Source organism: Macrotis lagotis, chromosome 7 (genome assembly GCF_037893015.1).
Source record: "Macrotis lagotis isolate mMagLag1 chromosome 7, bilby.v1.9.chrom.fasta, whole genome shotgun sequence".
In the NCBI taxonomy this organism is placed as follows: domain Eukaryota; kingdom Metazoa; phylum Chordata; class Mammalia; order Peramelemorphia; family Peramelidae; genus Macrotis; species Macrotis lagotis.
The window spans coordinates 173,283,294-173,304,779 of NC_133664.1; the positions used below are offsets into that span (position 1 = coordinate 173,283,294).

General features: G+C 37.1%; 1 protein-coding gene across 4 annotated transcripts in view; it reads right to left on the minus strand.

Annotated features, from left to right (window-relative positions):
• OPTN (optineurin) overlaps window positions 1–21,486 on the minus strand; it is a 58,629-nt gene that overhangs the window by 29,084 nt on the left and 8,059 nt on the right. For 2 of the 4 annotated variants that reach the window (XM_074194110.1, XM_074194109.1), the window contains exons 2-5: window positions 8,514–8,690; window positions 7,696–7,898; window positions 3,956–4,135; window positions 2,450–2,520 (exon numbers count right to left, since the gene is read on the minus strand). In XM_074194110.1, the coding sequence (XP_074050211.1) occupies window positions 2,450–2,520; window positions 3,956–4,135; window positions 7,696–7,898; window positions 8,514–8,690 (631 nt within the window). Of the gene's footprint in view, window positions 1–2,449; window positions 2,521–3,955; window positions 4,136–7,695; window positions 7,899–8,513; window positions 8,691–10,089; window positions 10,792–16,586; window positions 16,751–21,486 lie in introns of those variants that run through there. The other 2 variants (XM_074194112.1, XM_074194111.1) reach the window with 2 other exon arrangements.

Consider the following 21,486-nt stretch of genomic DNA (forward strand, 5'->3'; position numbering starts at 1 on the left):
TTTTGTTCCCCTCTCAAATTTACTGTGCAAAGAGAAAGGCTTCCTGGTTAACTATGAGTGAGTTCTGGGGATTATGTAAATGCTAACAGTAAGTCCGGACCTAAAAAGGTTCTATAAGCTTCGAATTTCAGGTTGGATTTTAAGAAATGGGTGAAGATTCAAGAAGCTGGAACAGGTTAAATTCCTGGAAGATATGAGGATGTGACAAAAGCACAATATATTCTGAAACACTGTTCTGAAAGGAATAGGAATCCTAAAGTTGTCTGAGATAAGGAAGGCCCCATGGGGGGGATCCTTCACAGTAAACAAAGGCAGTGAGCTATGTTAGGCAACAATGAATTAACAGAGCAGCAAAATGGGATCTGGATAAATGGAGGCAATTGCCTATCAATCAGTTTGCATTGAGTATGTGCCTACAATTTGCTAGCTACTGGACTAAGTGCTGAGGATACAAAGAAAAATAAGATAGTCCCTGTCCTCAAGGAGTTTACATCCTAGTGGGGAGATAAGATGCAAACAAATATATTAAAAAAAAACAAGCTAGCTACATACAGGATAAATAGGAAATAATTAACAGACAGAAAGCATTGGAAATAAGAAAATTTTCTAATTACAGTGTTTGATTTCAATCTCAGTAAAACAGTTTCTCCTTGTCAATTATAATGATGATAACAATAACTTCTAGGCACATATTATAGATATATATATATATATATATATTTTATATATAAATATATATATATATATATATATATATATATATAGAGAGAGAGAGAGAGAGAGAGAGCGCGAAAGCGCGTGCAAAGGAATTTGTATTCATTGATGAGTTAAACAATCTACTTAAAAAAACGTAGCTAGGAAGGGAAATTTGCTCAAAAGTTTCAAGCAAAAATTGCTATCTTTACCCCTTTCCTTTGCTAGAAAAGTCCTCTAACAAAAACACCAAACAAACAAGGAGTCAAAGGAGGAAAAAGGAAAAAAAGCTAAGGAATATATAAATAAAAATACTGTTTAAATTATTAATTCATATTATTTAGTTCATTTTATACTTACCTAAGAACATTGAGCTTGCAAGAAAGATCAGACTTAGGTAATACTACAAATTTAGAACACGGTTCTAAATTCATTGAGGTGAGATTAAGATGGACAGAGATGAGAGGATGGACACATCATTTCCAGTTGTGGGGAGGGAAAAATGGGTAAAGTTCAAGGAAGGTTTCAATGAAGATATAGTACCTGAACTGGGCCATTAAGGATGGTTAAGATGTTAAACAGGCAGAACTTTTATAATATCACTAAATGTACCATACATTTACTTCTAAATCATAAAATTACAAAATCAGCCTTGGAAAGACCCTATTGATCATCTAATGAAATCCCTTCTTTAATAGTCCCCTCTACAATATATCTGACAAAAAAGAATCATCTTATTATTGCTTGAAAATCTCTACTAAAAGGAACTCATCAAGATAACCAATACCACTTTTGGATTATAATTGTTGTTGGGCAGAATTTTAATTGTTAGAGAAATCCAAATCTGACTCCCTGAAATGTCTACTATTATTTCTAGTTTTGTCTTCTGTGACAAAGCAGAACAAATCCATTATTCTTTCCACCAACTGAGTTATTTCTCAGGCTATGCAGGCCACCCTTCTCATCCAATATACATCAAAAGTAATACAATTCATGTACAGGATTATAAAGTCCTTAGTCAACCTACCACATGAGAAGGATAAATGAAGGAAGAAAGAGGCAAATGTTATGTTATATTAAAGAGGCAGTCTTCATGTATTGAAGAATTCATTGTTTTAGATAGCAGGAGACATGGACTCTACTCCTATTTCTACTAAAGACTTATTGATTAAAAGCGAGTTGTTTCTCCAGAGGAAGAAAAACAAAACAAAAAAAATAAAAACAAAAAGAACAACCCTTCAGAATCTGATGAACACTTTATAAAAATTATCTCTTATGTATCTCCCTTAGTCCTAATTCTTCATATTGAAAATGACTAACCTGTAAACATGTTTATCAAAAATACATATGTACACTGTTAACTAACTATTTGTCACTGAGGGGAAGGGGATGGGAAGGAAATTTTGTAATTTAAAAATATATATGCACATGGATGAATGTTAAAAAAAATAAAACAGATGAACCTTAAAAAAAGTGAGTTGTTTCACTTTTTTAATCCTTTCTCCTTTGGTTTCAGGAACATGAAATACTGGTCTTCTCTCTTGTATTACATACATTAGCTAGTCGTTAAGGCAATTCTAAGTACCATTATGATTTTTGTTCATTTTTACTGTTATAATGAATCACATTTAAATACAAAATTCTACAAGGATTAGAAGTATATATGCAACAAAAGTTACATTTCAGCTCAACAGAGGTTTCCCACTATAACGCTTTTTAGATATATTTTAAAATAACTAGTCTTCATTGTACCTACTTGTCAATGGGGTCAGGCGTTATCAACCCAGGACCATTCTTGATTTCTTTTAGTGCTCCAGTCTCATCTTCCTGTGAAATTTTAAATAATTAAAAATTTAGGCAGCCTTAATAATTAACAGATATCAAAAATAAATGCTTTATCTTTACAACCAAATGAAAGAAACTGAAGAGATAAAGCAAAAATTTTAAAGATACTCAATTCAAAGAACCCATGAAAAATTCTTAGAATTTAAAATGTTTAATTCATTCAAATAGAAGTGAAGCTAACTTTCCCTTTCAATATCACAACGAATTGTGGTACTTTTTGCAGAGTCACTCAGGTGTTAATCTGAGGCATTAATCTAGCCCTGTAAAAGAGAAACTCTTGCTCCTTCTCTAATATGCCCCCTCTCTTTCCCCTTGACCAATAAGGAGCACATGCTAGTACTTTCTCCTCACACATCCCTAATGTCTTTAACATTTTGAGGGGAAATGATAGAAAGTTACTGTAACCAAAGTGGAAGAAGATAGGTTAACAGAATAGTATGACAATAGGAGTCTTACTAAGATACAAATTCTGGACTGCATGATCATCAGAGCAGAAGGAAGACTGAGACTCTATGGTATAGGGTGTGTTTATTAACTCACAGGCCATAGACCGACCCTCAAAGTCCATTCATGTGATATTAATACCTTTTATTATTATTATTATTATATTCACTGGTGATATGAGTTATGCTGTGGTCAAAAAATATTAAATTCTATATGCAGCTCTTGACAGCTTTGCATTGGACAATGCAGCCTAAAAGGACTAAATGGTTGGACATTCATATGCACTAACATCAAAATACATTTACATTACAGTATGTCCAAATGGAATAATATCCAAAGGACATGTCCTTTGGAATATATCCAAAGGAAAAAAAAATTTTCCAAAAAATATTAATATGGCTATAAATTATTTTTATTGCCTGAGATTTTTCAGATAATTAAGCATTTCCAATTCATTGAAGCAAGAAAAATGTTTTTATATTAGCTCTGAGTGACTATTATAATATGATTATTATTCACCTGTGAAGAAGAGTGTCTTACTAAGCAAGAGTGACAAAGGAAAAAATTTCATTTGAGAGCCTCTGATATAGCAGGTGATTTTTCTAAATTTGTTAACTCATTTGCAGCAAATAAAGCTCTTTAGAAAAACCCATTAGCTTCTAATAACCCTCAGTAACTTGCAAAAGGGTAATAGGCATAAAGTTTAACTTTGATTTCAAGTGGAGTTATAAAATCTTTCTATAATCATTTGAAATATGGTAGTTTAGATGTATTGACTATTCAAAGTTGTTTTCAAATAGTAATTACTATATTTGCTGACTGCTTGGTTTATTATATGAAACTCATATTTTAGATATTCAATCTATTCATAAAAAAATCAAAAAGTATCATTAAGCACTTCCCTGCATCAGAAAGAAAAAGTGACAAAAGACAAGTTCCCTTATTCTTTAACTAGCAGTATTATAAAACTTACAGCCATTCTAATTTCAACAAATGAGTCTTCAGAGGAGCCTGTATTCAGCTTGAGTTGTAATTCTGATACGATGCCTAGTAAATCCGCCTTCTCAGCTTGAAGACGAGTCACTTGTGTCTTCAGTTGCTCTATTTCTTGATCTGTCACTGTCTTGGGAATTTTGGAGTTACCAGCCATGTCCTGCAAATGCCAAGTTATTCTAAGCAGATTAGAAAACTGAACAAAACCAAAAAACCCTCACCAAATCTGACGCATTTCAAATAGTAAACCCATTTCCTAGACCATCCTTCTCCCCAGTTAGAAATCTTTCATTTAGCAAATTTAAAAAAGTACTATATGACAATCATTCTCAATTGCTTTCAAATATAGGAAGATAGGAACGATTTTATGCTCAGAAAGAAAAGGCTGACAATCTAAAGTGGCAGAAAAGAATGAATGCTGTACCTTAACTAAGTTAAATTCAAATTCTGGCTCTGTCTCTTATGATCTTTGCAATCATGGGCAATTCATTTAAACCTCTTTGAGTCTAAAGTTTTCTTAATTGTAAAGTAAGTGTTGTGCTTAATTATTCAAAATATCTTTTTTTTTTGGTCTTTTTTTTTAGGTTTTTGCAAGGCAAACAGGGTTAAGTGGCTTGCCCAAGGCCACACAGCTAGGTTAAGTCTCTGAGACCGGATTTGAATCCAGGTAACTCCTGACTCCAGGGCCGGTGCTTTATCCACTACGCCACCTAGCCGCCCCCTTATTCACAATATCTTTCAGTTTTAAATTTAAATCCCTGGAAATCAATTGGATAAAAGGTGTGTTGGAAATTGAACCTATGGAATATTGCTGAATTTCAATTCAAATTTTAATTTCAAACCATATATCTGTTGAGTATTTACTATGTACAGGGCATCGTATCTATCATTGGCGATACAGAGTGAAAAAATGAAATCCCTGCCTTCAAAAAATTTATTATTTAAAAAATCTAGAGCCAGAAAATGAAAGCAGAAGCTGTCATCATGCACTGATCCATCACATTGAGAAAATACAATCAGAAAGAGCCATTGTTTACTATGTCAGTTTTCTCCCCACCCCTAAAATAAATGATATGCCTGGTGACGTAAAATGCAAGATTATTTGACAGTCAGTAAAAAAAAAGTTATTTACATTTAAGCAAAGCAAATCTTTGTATACAAAGATCGTATACCACAGAATGTCTCAGAATATATACATGTTGGTTGTTTCAAAACTTTGTAGTTGTCTGACCCATCATGTATTGATTTAACATTTCTTTTATATATGTCTTTTACATGTGTTTTCATCTTGGAATTTAAATTCTTAAAGGCAAATCTTTGAAAACATTATATAAGATAGGAAAATTCAATAGAACCCTTTTTTGTACACTGCCTAACCTGGGCCAGGGAATATGCAATTAAGGATCTAAATGCTTTCTGATAATTTTAATATTATTCAATGAAATATCACAGGACAAACAAAACCTCAAAAGCTACTATGGGTCTGAAAGCTTTAAGTAAGGAAAAAAGGCTGAAGCAAAGGACAGACAGGTGGAGAGGATGGCCTAACTCATTAATATTTTAAAGGGCCTACTTTATGAAAAGGAAATTCAGACCAAAGCATGGAGAAAATGAAGCTAGAAAGCAAGGTTTGGGAGAAAGATGACAAAGTAGAAACAAAGATGATACTAGCAATTACTTTCCTGAGGAAACTACCACCTCACTACTGAGTCTTCCTTGCAGCTCATTTCAGTCAGCTTCCTATTTGGAAGAAGCCATCCAGGCCCTAGCTTCTGATCTCAATATCCCTCAACTCAGGGACTCTCTCGAAACTAGTGGGCAACTGCCCAAACAGACTAACTGTTTCTGGAATCTTCCCTTTCAAACTACAAAGTGATTGGCTCGCAGCAAGCTAAAGCCAACTGTCAGCTCCCTTAAGGCTAAAGGAGAAATATAAATTTTATGTTCTTCCTATAAAATGACGCATTACTTACTATACTGTCCATGTTTTCCAGGTGAAACTGCCATTTCATCTTGATCTTCCAGAAATTTAGTTAATGATAAACTCCAAAGGAGCAGGTTAATGCCCTTTGAAACATAAGAGCTGAATTATCAGATACAGCAAATGTGGTCTCTACTAAGTCACTAATAGGTCTGCTTCTACGAGATATTATATTACACTTGGACTTTTTTCTTAGTCTGTGGGCAGGTCATTTAACAATCAGCTTCTCAACAAGATGTCAGCTCTGTCTTTTCCTGCCTGTATGATCTCTGAGCAAGTCAGGTAACCTCTCTGGGCCTTGTTTACCTCCTCTATAATTGACCTCAATGACTTCTAAGTCCCTTCCAGTACTAAGTGTATGATCCTGTGATCACTGTTACCATGTGTAACAAACACTCAGGCTTCCATCACTTCTCCTGCTTTCTCAACATTCTTTTTTCTTAATTCTCTCCCATTCATTCATTTGCTGCTTCTTTCCCATCTGCTTAAAAATTAGAAGCTGACCAAATTCCTGATAAAAGCACAAATATAATCATGATCTCACTTGACCCACTTAACTGGTGCTTTAATCTCTATTGAGAAAAAAATTCTATGTTTTGTGTCATGGACTTTTTGGGCAATGTGGTGAATTCTATGGATTCCTCAGGAAAATATTTTAAAATGCATAAAATAAAATATATAGGAATACCAAGGAAAGCAGTTATGCTGAAGTTTCTTGTTTATAGCCTTCTGGTTAAGAATTTTTCTAAATTTTGAGAAAAATCTCAGGAGAATAAATAGCAACATACATTTAAGTCAATAAATTATATCCATGGTTCTTTAAAATATGGGCAAGGATCTCAGGAATAAAATTCATTTTCATCCTCAATTTAATGGGTCATAGTGAGATACTGTTACAATTCTGAGGATGTGCTATGTCCAATAATTAGTGAATATATGACTACAAGCTTGGGTAAAAAAATGTCTTTAGCTTCTTTGGATTATTTTTCCTTTAATAAAGTTATTTCAGTAAGGTCAATAAATATTAACTAACATTTTAAAAAAAAGCTTTCAAACCATTTTTGAAAACTAAGAAAACAACCTTCAAGTCCTGGATTATGTAGAGAAGCCAATCTAAATGAACCAAAAAACCCCCTAATTTTTAAAAATGCTGTCATGTGACTTTCAAAGAGAGGCTTCTATTGCCATAGAGAAAGAGTTCTAAACACCCTAAATGGAACAGCAAAATGTTATTTTGTTTTTGTTTGTTCATTTTTGAGAGACTGGGTCTTTCTTCCCTAGCTTCTTCAGTCTAGATGTATGACCACTCACAGGTACAACCTCAACTGCTTATCTGCAGGGAGCTGCTCAGCTCCATTTTTGACCTGGGCTGCTTCACCCTTCCTTGGGCATGCTAGATTCTGTGAGGATGCCCTTTGTAATCTGCTATAGCCTTACTATAGCTCAAAACTCCAGACCTCAAGCCATGTCCTAGCCTCCTAGAGAGGCTACAAGGACTAGATGGCTGACCATTAAGCCTGGCTTTTTGTTTGTAAATAATACCTGTATACAGCTGTTTAACAATATTTCCTAAAAAAGGTTAAATATGTTCCCCATTTTCTTATTAATGCCATAAATTTCCTCAAGAAAACCTTTCTGCATAAACAATACCAGAATGATTAAAAATTTTAGACCATTAGAATATGGATAAGATTCTATTAAAGTGAATTTTTTAAAACATATGAAGATATTTTGCTTACCTCAAAAGACCTTTCCTTTTTCCCTTTAAGGTTTTCAATTTCTGCTCTCAGATTTTCATTTTCATTACTCAAAGATAACAAGGTTTCCTTGACTTCTTTGAACTTCAACTCAAAACACTGACGTTCTTCCTTTTGTTTTTCTGTCCAGGCTGAAAGTTCTTCAAACCGTCCCTTCATAGTTTGATTATTTAGCTTCATGGCCTCTGTACAGAGATCACAAGGAAGATATCATTTGAACAGAGAAGTGGAGCAATATAGTAATTTGAAGATAAAGTTATCCAATTAAATATCTCCATAGATAACTATGTGTACAACATGGATATAAAAGTTCAACTTATGCCCAAGGGACAGAAAGAAAAAGACTTAATGATCTGGTTTTTAAAAGGGTAGAACATGCCTGTTTCAGTCTTCAGAGTTTCAGGAACATTTAAATTATGAGTCCCCGCTATGGATATGAGATAATCTACAATAGATTTAAGAATTGGTTCAGAAGTTCTTGATTAGATTTCTGGATCTTTGTAGAATAGAGATAATACCAAGTTTATTTTTCCTTAAAAAGATCACATTGATTTAGAAATGTGCTCTTTAAAATTTTTTTGACTTAGAATTTTTTTAGATGTTCTACACATTAACATTAACATCTGACCTATGTGCAAATATTGACTAACATAGGGGGTCCAACTTTGTCAAAACCCAACCTCTATAGACATTTCTGCCCAGGGAAATAGGAAGTAGATTATAAGAAAAACTTACTAGACCTTTCAAATGAAATTAAAGATGAGAAATAAAGATAATTTTAGAGGTAAGTTATATTTCACCTTTTAACTGATGGTTCTCAATAAGGAGCTCCTTCATCTGTTTCAGCATCTCCTCTGGAGTGAATGTATCCAAGTCTGGATGAGCCAAATTCTGAGGTCCATTTCCTGTGCTTCCCTTGGAACAATCCCCATTTTCAGTGGGGTCAGTCAGTGGTTGGCGGGACATTGTGGCAGCTCCTATAAGAAAATCATGTTTAAAAATACAAGTTCTTCTTCTAATATTCAATGTCCCATCCCATCTTATATCTTCTTGTGAATTTTTAGCTTCTTTGGCTTAAGTTCTGTTTTCCTTCTGTAAAAATAACACTGCATGCCCAAGGTCTTCAGCAAGTTACAAAATAGATTTAAAAGATGAATAAGTTTCTCAAGGACAAAATACTGAAGTCTCAAGGGCATTTCACTAATTTGAAAGTTTTAACAAAATGGATACATGAATGTACTGGAGCTTTCCTCAACTTTATTTACCAGTCGTTTATTCCCTGGGATAAAAACAAAAAAGAAAAAACCATAATTCTTTTAAAATTAGTCTAGATTCTCTTGTAGAATATCTTCAAAACTAAATAGTAAAAGGTGGAATAATTTAAACCATCTTATAGTTTATTTTGATGCAGTTTCTGCTTCTTAGATTAGAAATAATAAACACATCTTTCATTAAAGTTATTTCTTCTACTGAGGCCCAACCCAGATGCAACTTCCCCCACAAAATTTCCCCTGCCTTTCCATGAACCATTTGCTCAGTTCTTTAAAAAACAAATTATTTTAGTTTATTTTGGGGAGATTGATTGACTATATGGCTAAATTGATTGACTAAATGGCTAAGTAGGAAATGGCCAAGAACTTTAGCATTTGGTAACATGTGGATGGTTAAATCTACTAGATTAATGTAGACATTTACATATTGGACTTAGCCCTCCTGCCCCATGCCACCCACCTCTTTTTGAAAGGGCACCAATCTACTTTTCCAGCTTCCACACCTATCCCCCCATCCCCCTTCAGTGTCAAAAGGTTGAAAGAATTCAAGATATTCAGGAGCAGTGGTCCTGGTTTTAAAACTTAGCAAACAATCTCTAAGGCAGAAGAATAGTAAAGGTGCTGAGATCATGGGTGGAAAATAAGTGGAAGTCTGTTTCTGAGACTGAAGAAACCAGTAGAGAAAGAGAGAGAGACACACAGTGTTTTCTAAGTCTCTTCTTTCTTGGAGGCTGCCTGACTAAAATTCTACATATGGAAGATCAATCTTCCCTTCCCTTCAAATGGTTAACCAGTTTTCTTAGGAATACAACATAGCCTAATGAAAAGTACACTGGTTAACCAATTTGAGGCCTTAGCTCTACCACTGTCTATTTTTCTTTGACCATGCAATATGGTCAGCTGTCTCATCTGTAAAATGAAGGGGTTGGATGGGAGTGATCAACCTTGAAGGACTCATTCCCTCAGTGTAACAGTCAGGAACAATTTTTGGGCTGTCTACAAAGGAGAGTGTCATCTGTAAGGAGATGTGGAGTTTGAACAAAATTCAAGGACTATTCCCATTAATTTAGAAAAAAACAGATATATTATTGTCTGATCTTGTTACCTCTTAGACTTCTTGTCTCTTCTTTAAGGATATGATTTCTCTCTCATCACACTCAATTTGGATCAAGGTACAACATGGAAACAAAGTAAAGACTGAGAGAGTGCTTTCCATGGAGGGGGGAGTAAGATTGGTGGGGGGGAATTGTAAAACTCAAATAATATCTTTAATAAAAATAAATTTAAAAAAATGAAGGGGTTGGACTAGACAGATGTTCTAAAAATTTTAGCACTAAAATTCTATGAAAAGCATTCCTAAGATAAGTAATATTTAGAGTGCTTTAATGTTTGCAAAATGTTTTACATACATTATCTCATTAGATACTTGATAAAAACCTCTTTAAGGCAAGTGCTATTATCATTTTACCACTAACAGGATCACAGAAGTCAAAGAAATTTCCTGAGGCCACACAGTTGTTAAGGAGACAGGTGCTGAACTTGGGTGTTTTTGATTCTAAGTTCTGTGCCTTATCTACTGTAATCTACTACAGTTCCCCTTGCCCTTCTTAATGGAACTCAAGGAATGGGGTTTTAGATAATAAAATATTCTGGTTAATGAAGTGTTAATTCACAGTTAGGATTTAGAGCTGAAAAGGACCTTAAAAAATCACCACCTACTCCAGGGACTCAACCTTTTTAGTGTTCTGGATCCCTTGGGCCTCTGGATCCTATGGCCCTCAGGTTAAGAGCTTCAGCTCTAGACCACCTTAAAGACAAGGAAGAGACAGTGATTTACTAATTTTCAAAGAATTTGAATATTTAGAACCCATCTTGATGTAGAGAAAATACTAGGCAGAGAACAAATAGTAAAATTTGTGCTTTTCTATGCTGACCTTAGGTGTACTGACAAATTAGATTATAGAAAAAACTGTTACATCAAACCTGGGAAAGTCCCTTCCTGTACCAAACCTTTGGTAGATAAGAACTATTGTGGGTACCCACAATAGATAGGACACTTGGCCCTGCTGGCCTGGAGTTAGAGGCTAGAGCCCAACAAAGAATGTCGCATTAATAGACTGTTGTCAAAATGAGTTTTTGTTATTCAAAATGAGTTAATTATCCTTGAGCATCCTGACAGAATCTATAAAACCACCCTGCATTGACTCTCATGCCTATTACTATATACACCATTTCCCGTTTCCATATATAAGCAATAGCATATCTCCCCCATAACTGCTTATCCCCTAATGATCACCCCAGTTTGCAATAGCTTTGCAACTGTGTAAATAAAACAAATGTCCTTCATCTTTTAGAGTCTTGAGTCTCTCATTCTTTCGTTTACTATTCCAACACTAAACTTCATCAACACTATAGTGATAAAAGAAGGTCTTTCAGGTTTTGAAATATTTCAAGTTCATCATTACAAGCACCTTATCAATCTCTAGCAATGTGGTAGTGTTGGTTAGTAGAATCCAAGCTAATAGAGAACTTAAAATATGAATACTTGGCAAGTATCTCAAGGATTACTTTCATTTGGGCAACTGTTGTTAGAGAATATATCATTACATTTTAAGAGTATACAGATGCAAGAGTAGCAGTTCATCTAATAGATGACATCGATTCGAGTTATTTTCTTTAAAACTAAGGTGGAAAGGGAAATATTATTATCCCCATTTTATAGATGAGAAAACTGAGGTACAGAGAGAAGTGACTCCCAGAGGCCACAAACATGTCAGTGCCTATAACTGAATCCTGGTCTCTTGTCTTCAAGTTTACCCAAAAACTTTCTCCACTACAAAAACAGTGGTGTAAGCTTGTTCAATAACATTCTTCAGCAAAATGGCATTTAAAGGTTAATTTATTCAAATATAAAATTTTTATGAGTCTACCAATGTCAAGTAGAGTCAGTTAGAGCTGGCAATAACTTCTAGAGGTATTCAAACAAAACATTTAAAGTTTTTATGTTCAGAGTTCAAATTCCTATCTAACCTCAAAGTACCTTCTATAGTCTTCTGAGAAATTATTATCTAGACTATGTTTAAATACCTCTAGTGATAATGAGCTCACTACCTCTTGAAGCTGGCTAGACACTTCTATCATCAAGGTCTTCATATAACTTTTTAGGCTTTCTACATACTATTCCTATTTCCCTCCTTTAAAAATGTGTTAAAACACCTGAAGCAATATGGGGTCCTCAACACTCCCCAACCCCCCAGATAAAAATGTAACTGGGAAATATTTAAACAAAACAAAATAAAACATAGATAATATTATGTTTAAAAACTAAGTCATTATGATAAAATAAATAATATTAAACTCATAAACAAAAGGAATCTTTAGTACTATTCAATCTTCTTATAAATTGCAGTACCTTGGTCATAAAGGGGACAATGTTAAAAAGAACATAGTAAGTACTTAACAAATTTTGTTTAAATTTAACTGAATCCATCACCACTCTTAGAAAAATAGCTCAACAAAATAAATAAATACAAGATAATGATTTAAAAAAGAAAAACAGTTCAAGGTAAATCAGGAGGTCAAGTGGACTTATCTTCATTTGGGAGAGGGATCATTTATTTTGATATAAAACTGAATCCATCTAAGAACTCTAATATATAAAAACTCCTTCAGCTGTTGCAAATTCTTTTCTGTAACTTAGAAGTCTTAAAAAGCTACCTGTAAGATTGACTTATCCATGGTCATAGGAAGGCAGGACTTCTTGACTCTAAGGTCAGCCCTCTATCCATTTTGATCTGGTCTCTTATGTTTTCTTTAGTGTGTATATAATGAATGACTACATAATAGACTGAAGCAAGGAGATAGGGATAGGACCTGGACTAAGAACCTGGAAAGAAAACTTTCTCTTCAAACACCCTATCACTTTGTCTTATGAGAGTTGTCCAGAGCAGTGGTATTAAACTCTATTGGAAATAAGCTTCATATTGACTCAGAAAACCACAATTATCTATGTCCTATTGTATTTTGGGTTTTTTAAAAACATTTCCCAATTACATTTTAATTGGAAGTTTTGCAGGCTATGCATTTGATCCTGGTCAGCACAGTGGGAGTGACTTAGCCAGGATTTTAACATCTTCCTCTCTCTCTCTGAGGCAAGTTTTCCAGCTACAGTGCCAGGTTATCTCTTCAGTTATCCAGTTATCCATGCAGAAGCTTAGTGTTCTGAGAGTTACTCTGAGATTCTTAAAAGAATTTATTAAACATCTTCTACCACATCACGCATTGTACAAGATTAGAGGATACAAAGACAACAATGAGACAGTTCTGCTTTAGAAGTCTACATTCTATTGGGGGGGGGGGGGAGACAGGAAACAATAAAAATATAGACCAAGTAAAAAAATTTATGGGAAGAGTAGCACCTAAGGATGCAAAAGATGTCCTTGGAGCTGAGAACTGAAGGGAGTTAGCGATTCTAAGAGACTGGGCTGAGATAGGACATACTGGACATAGAGGAACAATGATGTCAGCTCAGTTTAACTGGGAGAGCTGCAGTTCTCCCAAAGTATTATGGAAAGACAGGCTGGATCTCAATTGGGGAAAAAAAAACAGGAGTTTGTATTTTATTTTAGAGTTAGATTTTGAGCAGAGCAACTACTAAGTCATGTCTGGGTTTTAGGAATATACTTGGATATAAGATAGGGCAAGCTTCCAGGGATCCCAATTAAGGGACCATTATTTAAGAGAAATTAGGACCATTATCACCATTTTCTGGCTACTATGTGGTAAATATAATCAAATTAAAAAAAAAGTTAAATGTATTCTTATTTCCACTGGGATATAAGGAGAAATTCACACTATTACTTTATTAGTTTCAAAGAATCCAATGAGTGCTCAAGATCACAAGTCTCAAAGCATTTTTTTTTAGGTAGAGAAGGAGAAAAGCAACTAGTAATGTATTGTTAGAAATATCCTCTTGTGGGGGGGGGTGCTTGTCATATAAGGGCATAACATCTTTCAAGGAATCAAATTGTTATTACTTCTCTCTCAAAAAAAATTACTTGGTAATAAATAATAACCTGCAGAGAAGCTGTTCCCAGTAAAGAGTAAGTTCCTTGAAGGCAAAATCAAATGATTTTGTTTTCTTCTTGTCCACAGCACCTAGAACAGAGTCTTAACCCATATCCATTTGCCAAGTCTTGTCTATTCTACCATCTCTCAAACCCATCCCCTTCTCTCTACTCTAATTCAGCCTGGCAGCCTCCTCAAGTTTCTCCTTTTTTCCACTCCACTTCTCAACTTTCACAGTAACCCCTACCTCCATGTAATTTCATTTTATTCCTAAAAAATACAGAGATTATCCGGGATGTCTGGTTGGGTCAAGATGACATCACTTCTGATCACCTGAGCAGAAATCAGCCTGGAAGAGCTCCACAAAGTCTAATGTTTGGCTGACCACAGTGGACACCTTAGAAAATTGTGTGTTAACTGTTGTGTCCATTTTGAACTTAAACTATCAGGGGACTGGTTTGGGTTGGACTCAGACTAGGATACCATATCCTTCCTTTGCTCAGTTAAGGAAAAAAATGCTTTCTTTTCAAGAAACTTCAGTGACTCCCCTAAACTAAATTTAAATTTCTCTGGATCTAACTTACCTTTTCAGGTTATTTATATATTTTTACTTCCTTTTATAAATTTTATAATTATTTTGTTCCTCACCCAGGACTTTCCATCTTCCCTTTAGCACGTTTTATATAGGTTGTCCTCCATCTCTGGAATATATTAATTTCTCACCTCTGCTTGAGATTCTGCCTCAGAATCATCTCTTTCAAATCTCAGCTCAGGTGCCACTACCAATAATCAAAGATTTAAAGTTAAAAGGGAACATAGAGACTATTTAGTCTAACCCTCTCATTTTAGGAAAAGGAAACTGAGATCTAGTGAGATTAAGAAACTTGCCCAAGATCACATGAGTAACTATAAATAACAATCAGGATTCCAAGTAGGGATCCCTGACTCCAAATTATCCTATGCTGTTTTTCCATCTTATCTTATTCTGTCTCCTACACAAGGCCTTTCTGTAGTTTCACTAAAGTTCTAAGGCAGGTAATTTAGTTTTGCTGCTACTATCTTTACTCCCCCTTGTCCTCACAAATTAATTTATATTTAACCCACATATATTTTAATTGGTATTGTATTTTTTCAGATACATGTTATGAAAGTTTTTCAACATTCATTCATATGCACATTTTTAAATTATATGATTTCCTTCCACCATCCCTTCCGACCCCCTCCCCTCAGCATCAGTCTGATGAATATTGTACATCCACATTTGTGTTTACAGATTAGTCATTTTCAGCATGACAAAAAAAGTGAATGTGGTATTTGTCAGATTCTGAAGTTTTTTTCTTCTTCCTCTGGATCAGGATAGCATTGTCCATAGCCAGTGTAATAGGGTTGTCCTAGCTCCCTGAACTGCTGAAAGGAGCTGCATGCATCACGGTGGATCAACTCACAATGCTATTTTAGTGTGTACAATGTTCTCTTGGTTCTGGCATATATTTTTAATATATGCAAAATATATCACATGAGGTGTTCCAAAAACTTATTTTAAGCTATTCAATTTGATGCACTAAGATCTTAGGGAAGACCTTGTGTGTATATGTGTATACCTAAATGCATACATATATACATGTAATCTAAATACCCCCAGAGAGACAGAGGTATGGACAAAAGAGTGACTAGATATGCCAGTCTCTAAATGACATGAGATATTTCATTTTTCTATAAGGGTTGAAGAGGAGCATGGCTTTTTATGTCTAGCAAAAGTATACTTGTAGGTGCACAATCCACACACAAACACAAATATATTTTCTCCATATGTATGTGCATATATGTATGTGTAAATATATGTGTATATACACACACACATATAAAGGTGTATGTTGTCTCCCTGAGTAGAATTTAAGCTCTTGTTTCAGTCTTCGTCTTCTCAGCCTGTTCTCTGGCGCATTAATAAATCCCGAAACTGTTCATTTTCGCATTTAATTGCACTCACTTGGTTGGTGATAATTTTTCTCTAAACTTGTGGCCTGAAAAGGGAATTCTTTTATCTGATTTTACCCCGAGGCCTCACCAGAGTCCCCCGAGGCCCCACTGAATAGCATCATTGTGCCCATTTCTGAGGGCTCCGTGCTGTTCAGACTCATGCCAGCGGCCCGCTCTTGCCCATCCCCAACTGGAGGGGCGCAGGCGGAGGCTCCGTTTCAGGCTCGGGCCCCCTTCCCTCCGCACCCCGTCTCGGGCCCTTCCGGACAGCCCAACCCCCGCCCGCCCCCTTTCTGGGGGGGGGGGGGGTCCGGGGGCAGCTTTCCTCGCTCGGTCCGGACCTTGAACGTGGGGGCGGGGCCGGGGGGAGCCGGCACCTGCCCCGCGGGCCCGAGCGCACAGGTCGCCGGGAGAAAGCCCTCCCCGTACCCGGAAGGACCCCGAGCGCCGGCGGGTGGCATGCCAAAGCCAAGGTCACGGCGCGGGAGGCTTGGAGCCCCACCCCTCGAGTCCCGCGCTCCCCCCGGGCCCGGACGGCGCCGCCCCCGCTCGGCTTACCAGCGCGGTCACGGCCGGGGGTGCAGATCCGCCGGGGCGCGGCTTCCTCCGCTACATCCCGGGAGGCCGGGCCGGGGGCCGCCTAGAATCCTGGGCCGCAGGGCCCGCGGGCGGCCGGGGAGCGGAGCGGCCGCCGCGGAGGAGCCGGCCGAGCCGCGTTTGTTGTGAAGCCCCGGCCCCGCCCCGGGCCGCTCAGCTGACCGGCCGGAGCCCGCCGCGCCCCGCCCCGCCCCGCCCGGGGACTTTCCCGGGCTCTGCCCGCCCCGCGCCTCCGCCCGTCTTCCACCCTCCGCTCGGGCTCCTGCCCTTCGCCTCCCATCGCCTCCCCGCCGGCGGCGCCGGGCCTGGCGCGAGCCCCGCCCCGGCCACGCCCCCGCGGGCCACGCCCCGCCGCGCGGGCGGCCACGCCCCTGCTGCGTCACCTCCTTCGCCCGCTCCACCTGCAGAGTCCTGGCTGCACCTTTGGCCCTGCGCGGCGCATACGCAGGGGGAGCCCGGGAACCCTCCTCCACCTTTCCTCCAGGAGCATCCCCCTCACACCTGCTGCTGCGCGCACACGCGCCTTCCCTTAATTAGTCTCTGCCCAGACAAGAAACCTAAAACGGCCCTCTTCTTTCTCCTTTCCACTGAGCGTGGCTTTTAATATTTTGCTATTTTTGACCTTTAATTTAGGGGGAAAAGGTATCTTATGCAATTTTTGCTCTCACATTTCTTCCTTAAGGATATGATTTCTCTCTCATCACTCAATTTGTATCATGGAAACAATGTAACGACTTCCGTGGGGGGGGTAGGGGGAGGGAAGCAAGGTTAGGGGAAAAATTGTAAAACTCAAATAAAATCTTTCTAAAAATATTTTGGTATTTTTGTTTTTTAAATATTTTCATCTATCAAGGATTTATTATTTTTTCTCCTTCCCTACTCCTCACCATTTCTCCCCAAGACACTCAGCCAAGCAAAACCAGACTTTAGTAAGAAGTCAAACATTCCCATAGTAACCATTTCCAAGATGGAGAAGTTTAAATAATAAACAAACATACAAACAAATAAGTAAAGTAATGGCTCGAGAGCCACTCATGGGCCTAGGCCAGGGTACGCACCCTCTCCACACTCCAGAGGCTAGACTCAGCTAGGTGGTGCAGTGGATAGTCAGGAGGACCAGCCCTGGAATCCAACCTCAGACCACTGACACTAGCTGTGTGACCTTGGGCAAGTCACTTAGCCCTGAATGCCACACATCCAGGGCCATCTCCAGATTCATATCTGATCACCAGACCCAGATGACTGGAGGAGAAAGTGAGGTTGGTACTTAGCACAACCCCCCCCCCCCTTACTGAAATGTAATTCACATGCTTGTCAGGGCATCACCTCCCTGATATCATGGGCTTCTTCGATTAAAAACATCATCTCCAACACTTAGCTTTGCACCTGCCTGTCATTTCTCCCTCCTGATGAACCAATGAAATTACAGGCACCAGCTCTGTGCCTAATGTTTGATTAAGAGAAAGCAAGAATTCTAATTACCTCCCTGACTTCCTCTCCAGTCTACCAGTGGGTAGATTTAGTTACCTAGCTTACAGTGAATTAAATTTAATTTGGAAAATCCTAAAGCCACTGCCATGCTCCTGATGTTTATATTGGTAAGGGGGAAAGAAAAAAAGAAAATCCTTAAACAACAGGAAAGATAAGATAACAAGGCAAAAATCATTTAATAAGCTCTTATGTGCCAGGAACCAACCTAAGCTCTGGTATATAAATTGGATGCAAAAAGAAAGACAGTTATTCCAGAGAGGGGGAAAAGAACAAGGGAGTCAAAAAGGGGGTGAAGGTAGAGCAAAGCAGAATGCTTCAATCTGCCTTTGGGCTCCATCATTTCTTTCTTTGGAAGTGGATAGAATTTTTCATTCTAAGAATTCATTGAATTGCTGAGAATAGCTAAGTCATTCACATTTGATCATCATACAATTTTGCTGTCACTGCATACAATATTCTGCTGATTTCACTCTGCATCAGTTCATGTAAATCTCTCCAGAGCTTGGACCTAGTGCTAAAGTATTAAGAGTCAGATATACCAGCCTGAAGGGGAATGAAGCAAGGCCAGAGGGCCAAGGACCCAACTAAACCTTTCTCCAAAATGAAGACCTCTAAAAGAACTTTAAAGGAATTCAGTAACCCTAGAAAGGGACAAGGACAGAAAAGGGATATTCCAGAGGTCAGAAAGCTCCAGGCTCTAGGAAAGGACCATGGTGAAAAGTACAGCTGACTATTGCCTAAGTCTACAGAGTCAGGGGTCAGCTGGGAGCAGGAACCATAAATTTCATTTTTTTACTCCAATGCCAAGCCTCTGTAACCTCTGAGTCGGTAAGCAAAAATTCCAATGTAGGAAAAACAACAAAGCTATCCCCTTTGCATTTTGACTTCAATTATCTGGATATTTCAGACAAAAGAGACTTCTAAGTATGATCCTAGGGCTATGAAGAATCCATGTTGAGTACTTTGCTAGTCTCAATTTTTTTACAGATACTATCGGGTGAATTTTTTTTACAGATGCTCTCAGGTAAATTTTTTTGCAGATGCTATCAGATGAATTGAACGTGAATAGAAACTTTTTTAAGTTAGGGGTGGAGAACCTTTTTTTTTTTTTTGCCAAGGGCCATTTGGATATTTATAGCATCATCTGCCTAGTATATTTTGGTCAAATTAATTCACCCTTAAAAAACTCCTAAATTTACTGCATTTCAAGTCCCACCTGCAGTTGCCACCAGTCAGACCACTTCTCTCCTGTTTTAGGGGAAGGGAATTAAAGGGAGAAAAATTCTCAGAAAGCCTAAAGTGTGTGTGTGTGTGTGTGTGTGTGTGTGTGTGTGTGTGTGTGTGTGTGTGTGTGTGTGTGTCTTTTACTAAGCTATTAATTTTCTTCTTGTAATTTTCTTTCATTACTTTCATTTCTTTCTACAATTTTTCCTCTATATCTCTTATTTGATTTTTAAAATGCTTTTTGAAATTTTGTAGCTGCTTTAACATTGTTGTCTTCTTCGAGGTTTGTGTCTTGACCTTTTCTGTCATCAGAGCAACTTCTTATAATCAGGGATATTTGTTGTTGTTGTTGTTTGCTATTGATTGATTCAACTTCTTGATTTTTAAGTTTGTGTTAAAGTTGGGCTCTCTTCCGGGGGTGGGGGGCACTGTTTCTAACATCAGTCTTTCTAATTGCTCGTTTCAGAGTTCATTCTGGGGGTCTTCCAAGATGGTATGATCTCGGGACAAGTTGTAATATCTTTGTTCTTAGAGTTTACCACTTAAAGCCTTCCCTAATTCGTGGCTGTGATGATCTTGGAACTTCAATTGAATGTATTGTATAAAGTTAAATATTGAGAGGCAGCTTTGAGTAGAGCTAGAATACTGGATTGGGTATTATGAGTTTAGGATTTTAGTCTTTATCACTAGTTATGTGATCTTAAATGACTGAACATCTGGAAAGATAGTGTGTGAGGTAGTGGACAGAGTGGTGACAGTGAAAAAATGTACAGAAGCAGAAGGAGAAAGAGGAACAAATATATATTAAGCACCTAATATATTCCAAATACTGTGCTATGCACTTTAAAAATATTATTTCATTTAAAGGGGACAAATACAGCACTTTTCTTACATGTTAAATTTAACATGGAGATATATATTTAAAAACAATGTAACATAAATTGAATTTCAAATAGAAACCTTTGCATATTGAAATGTTTGTTGATGATTAAGTTCACTGTGAAAAGAAAAAATTAAAAACCTTATTACAAAATAACAACAAACCACAAATTCAGTTATTCTTCAGTTCAGATTATAGTGATATAAAATGATTCCTTTTCATTGTTACATTGAGATATGACTGGGTGGATTAGTAGATTTCTAAGAAGCCTTCTAATTATAAACTTAAGCTTCTAATCAGATATCTGAACCAGTTTTCTTATGTGTAAAAAAAAGAGAGAGGAAAGGAAAGAAAAAGAAAAGAAAAAAGAGAAAAAGGTTTATCATTTGGCAACTAAGATATGACTTTGGTGAGACAAGATTCAGTTGAACCATGAAGTCAGGATATTTAGGATATTTAGAGGCATGTATTTATGGGAAACTCTAACAATTGGGAGAATCAGGAAAGGTCTCTAAGAATTGTTCCTTGAGTTGAGAGTTGTAGAGAGTCAAAGGTTCTAAAAGGAATGAGGAAAAGGAATGCAGGTGACACAAGTAGCCTACACAGGAAACAGCAAATAGGCTGGTTACCTAGAGCACCCAAGATATGAGGAGGAATCATGTGGAAGGAGCCTGGAAAGATAGATTGGAGTCATCATGTGAAGGTCTTTCAATGCCAAACAGATCAGCTCATATTTTATCCTAAAGGTAATGGTGAAATACCAGGATATTTTAGCAGGAGAGTGACATGGTAATTATGGACAAATTATATTAATTGGTGCTTAATGCTTATTGATTGATTAGTTGATTTATTTTAGCAATCATATGAAAGATGAATGAAAGAGGGAGAAAGAATCAATACTATGAGATCAGTCAGGAGATTTTTATAATATTCAAAGTGAGAGAAGACTAGAGTAGTTGTGTTTTGAGTAGAGAGAGAAGATAGAGATAAGAAAGAATCAACAATATAGGAACCACTTGGGTACAAGAGCAAAGGAAAAGTAAGATCTGAAGGTGATTCTTAGGTTTTGAAACTGAGTGAATGGATAGTCTGTACTTTTCAACATTCATTCTTTTGCAAACTTCTTAGGTCCATATTTTTCTACTGACTTCCCTTGTCTCCCTCCTCCCCTAGCAGAGGACAATCCAATATAAATTGTACATGTACAATCTTGTTTAACATACTTCCATATAAATAAAAAAAACCATGAGAAAGAAAGAAAAAATA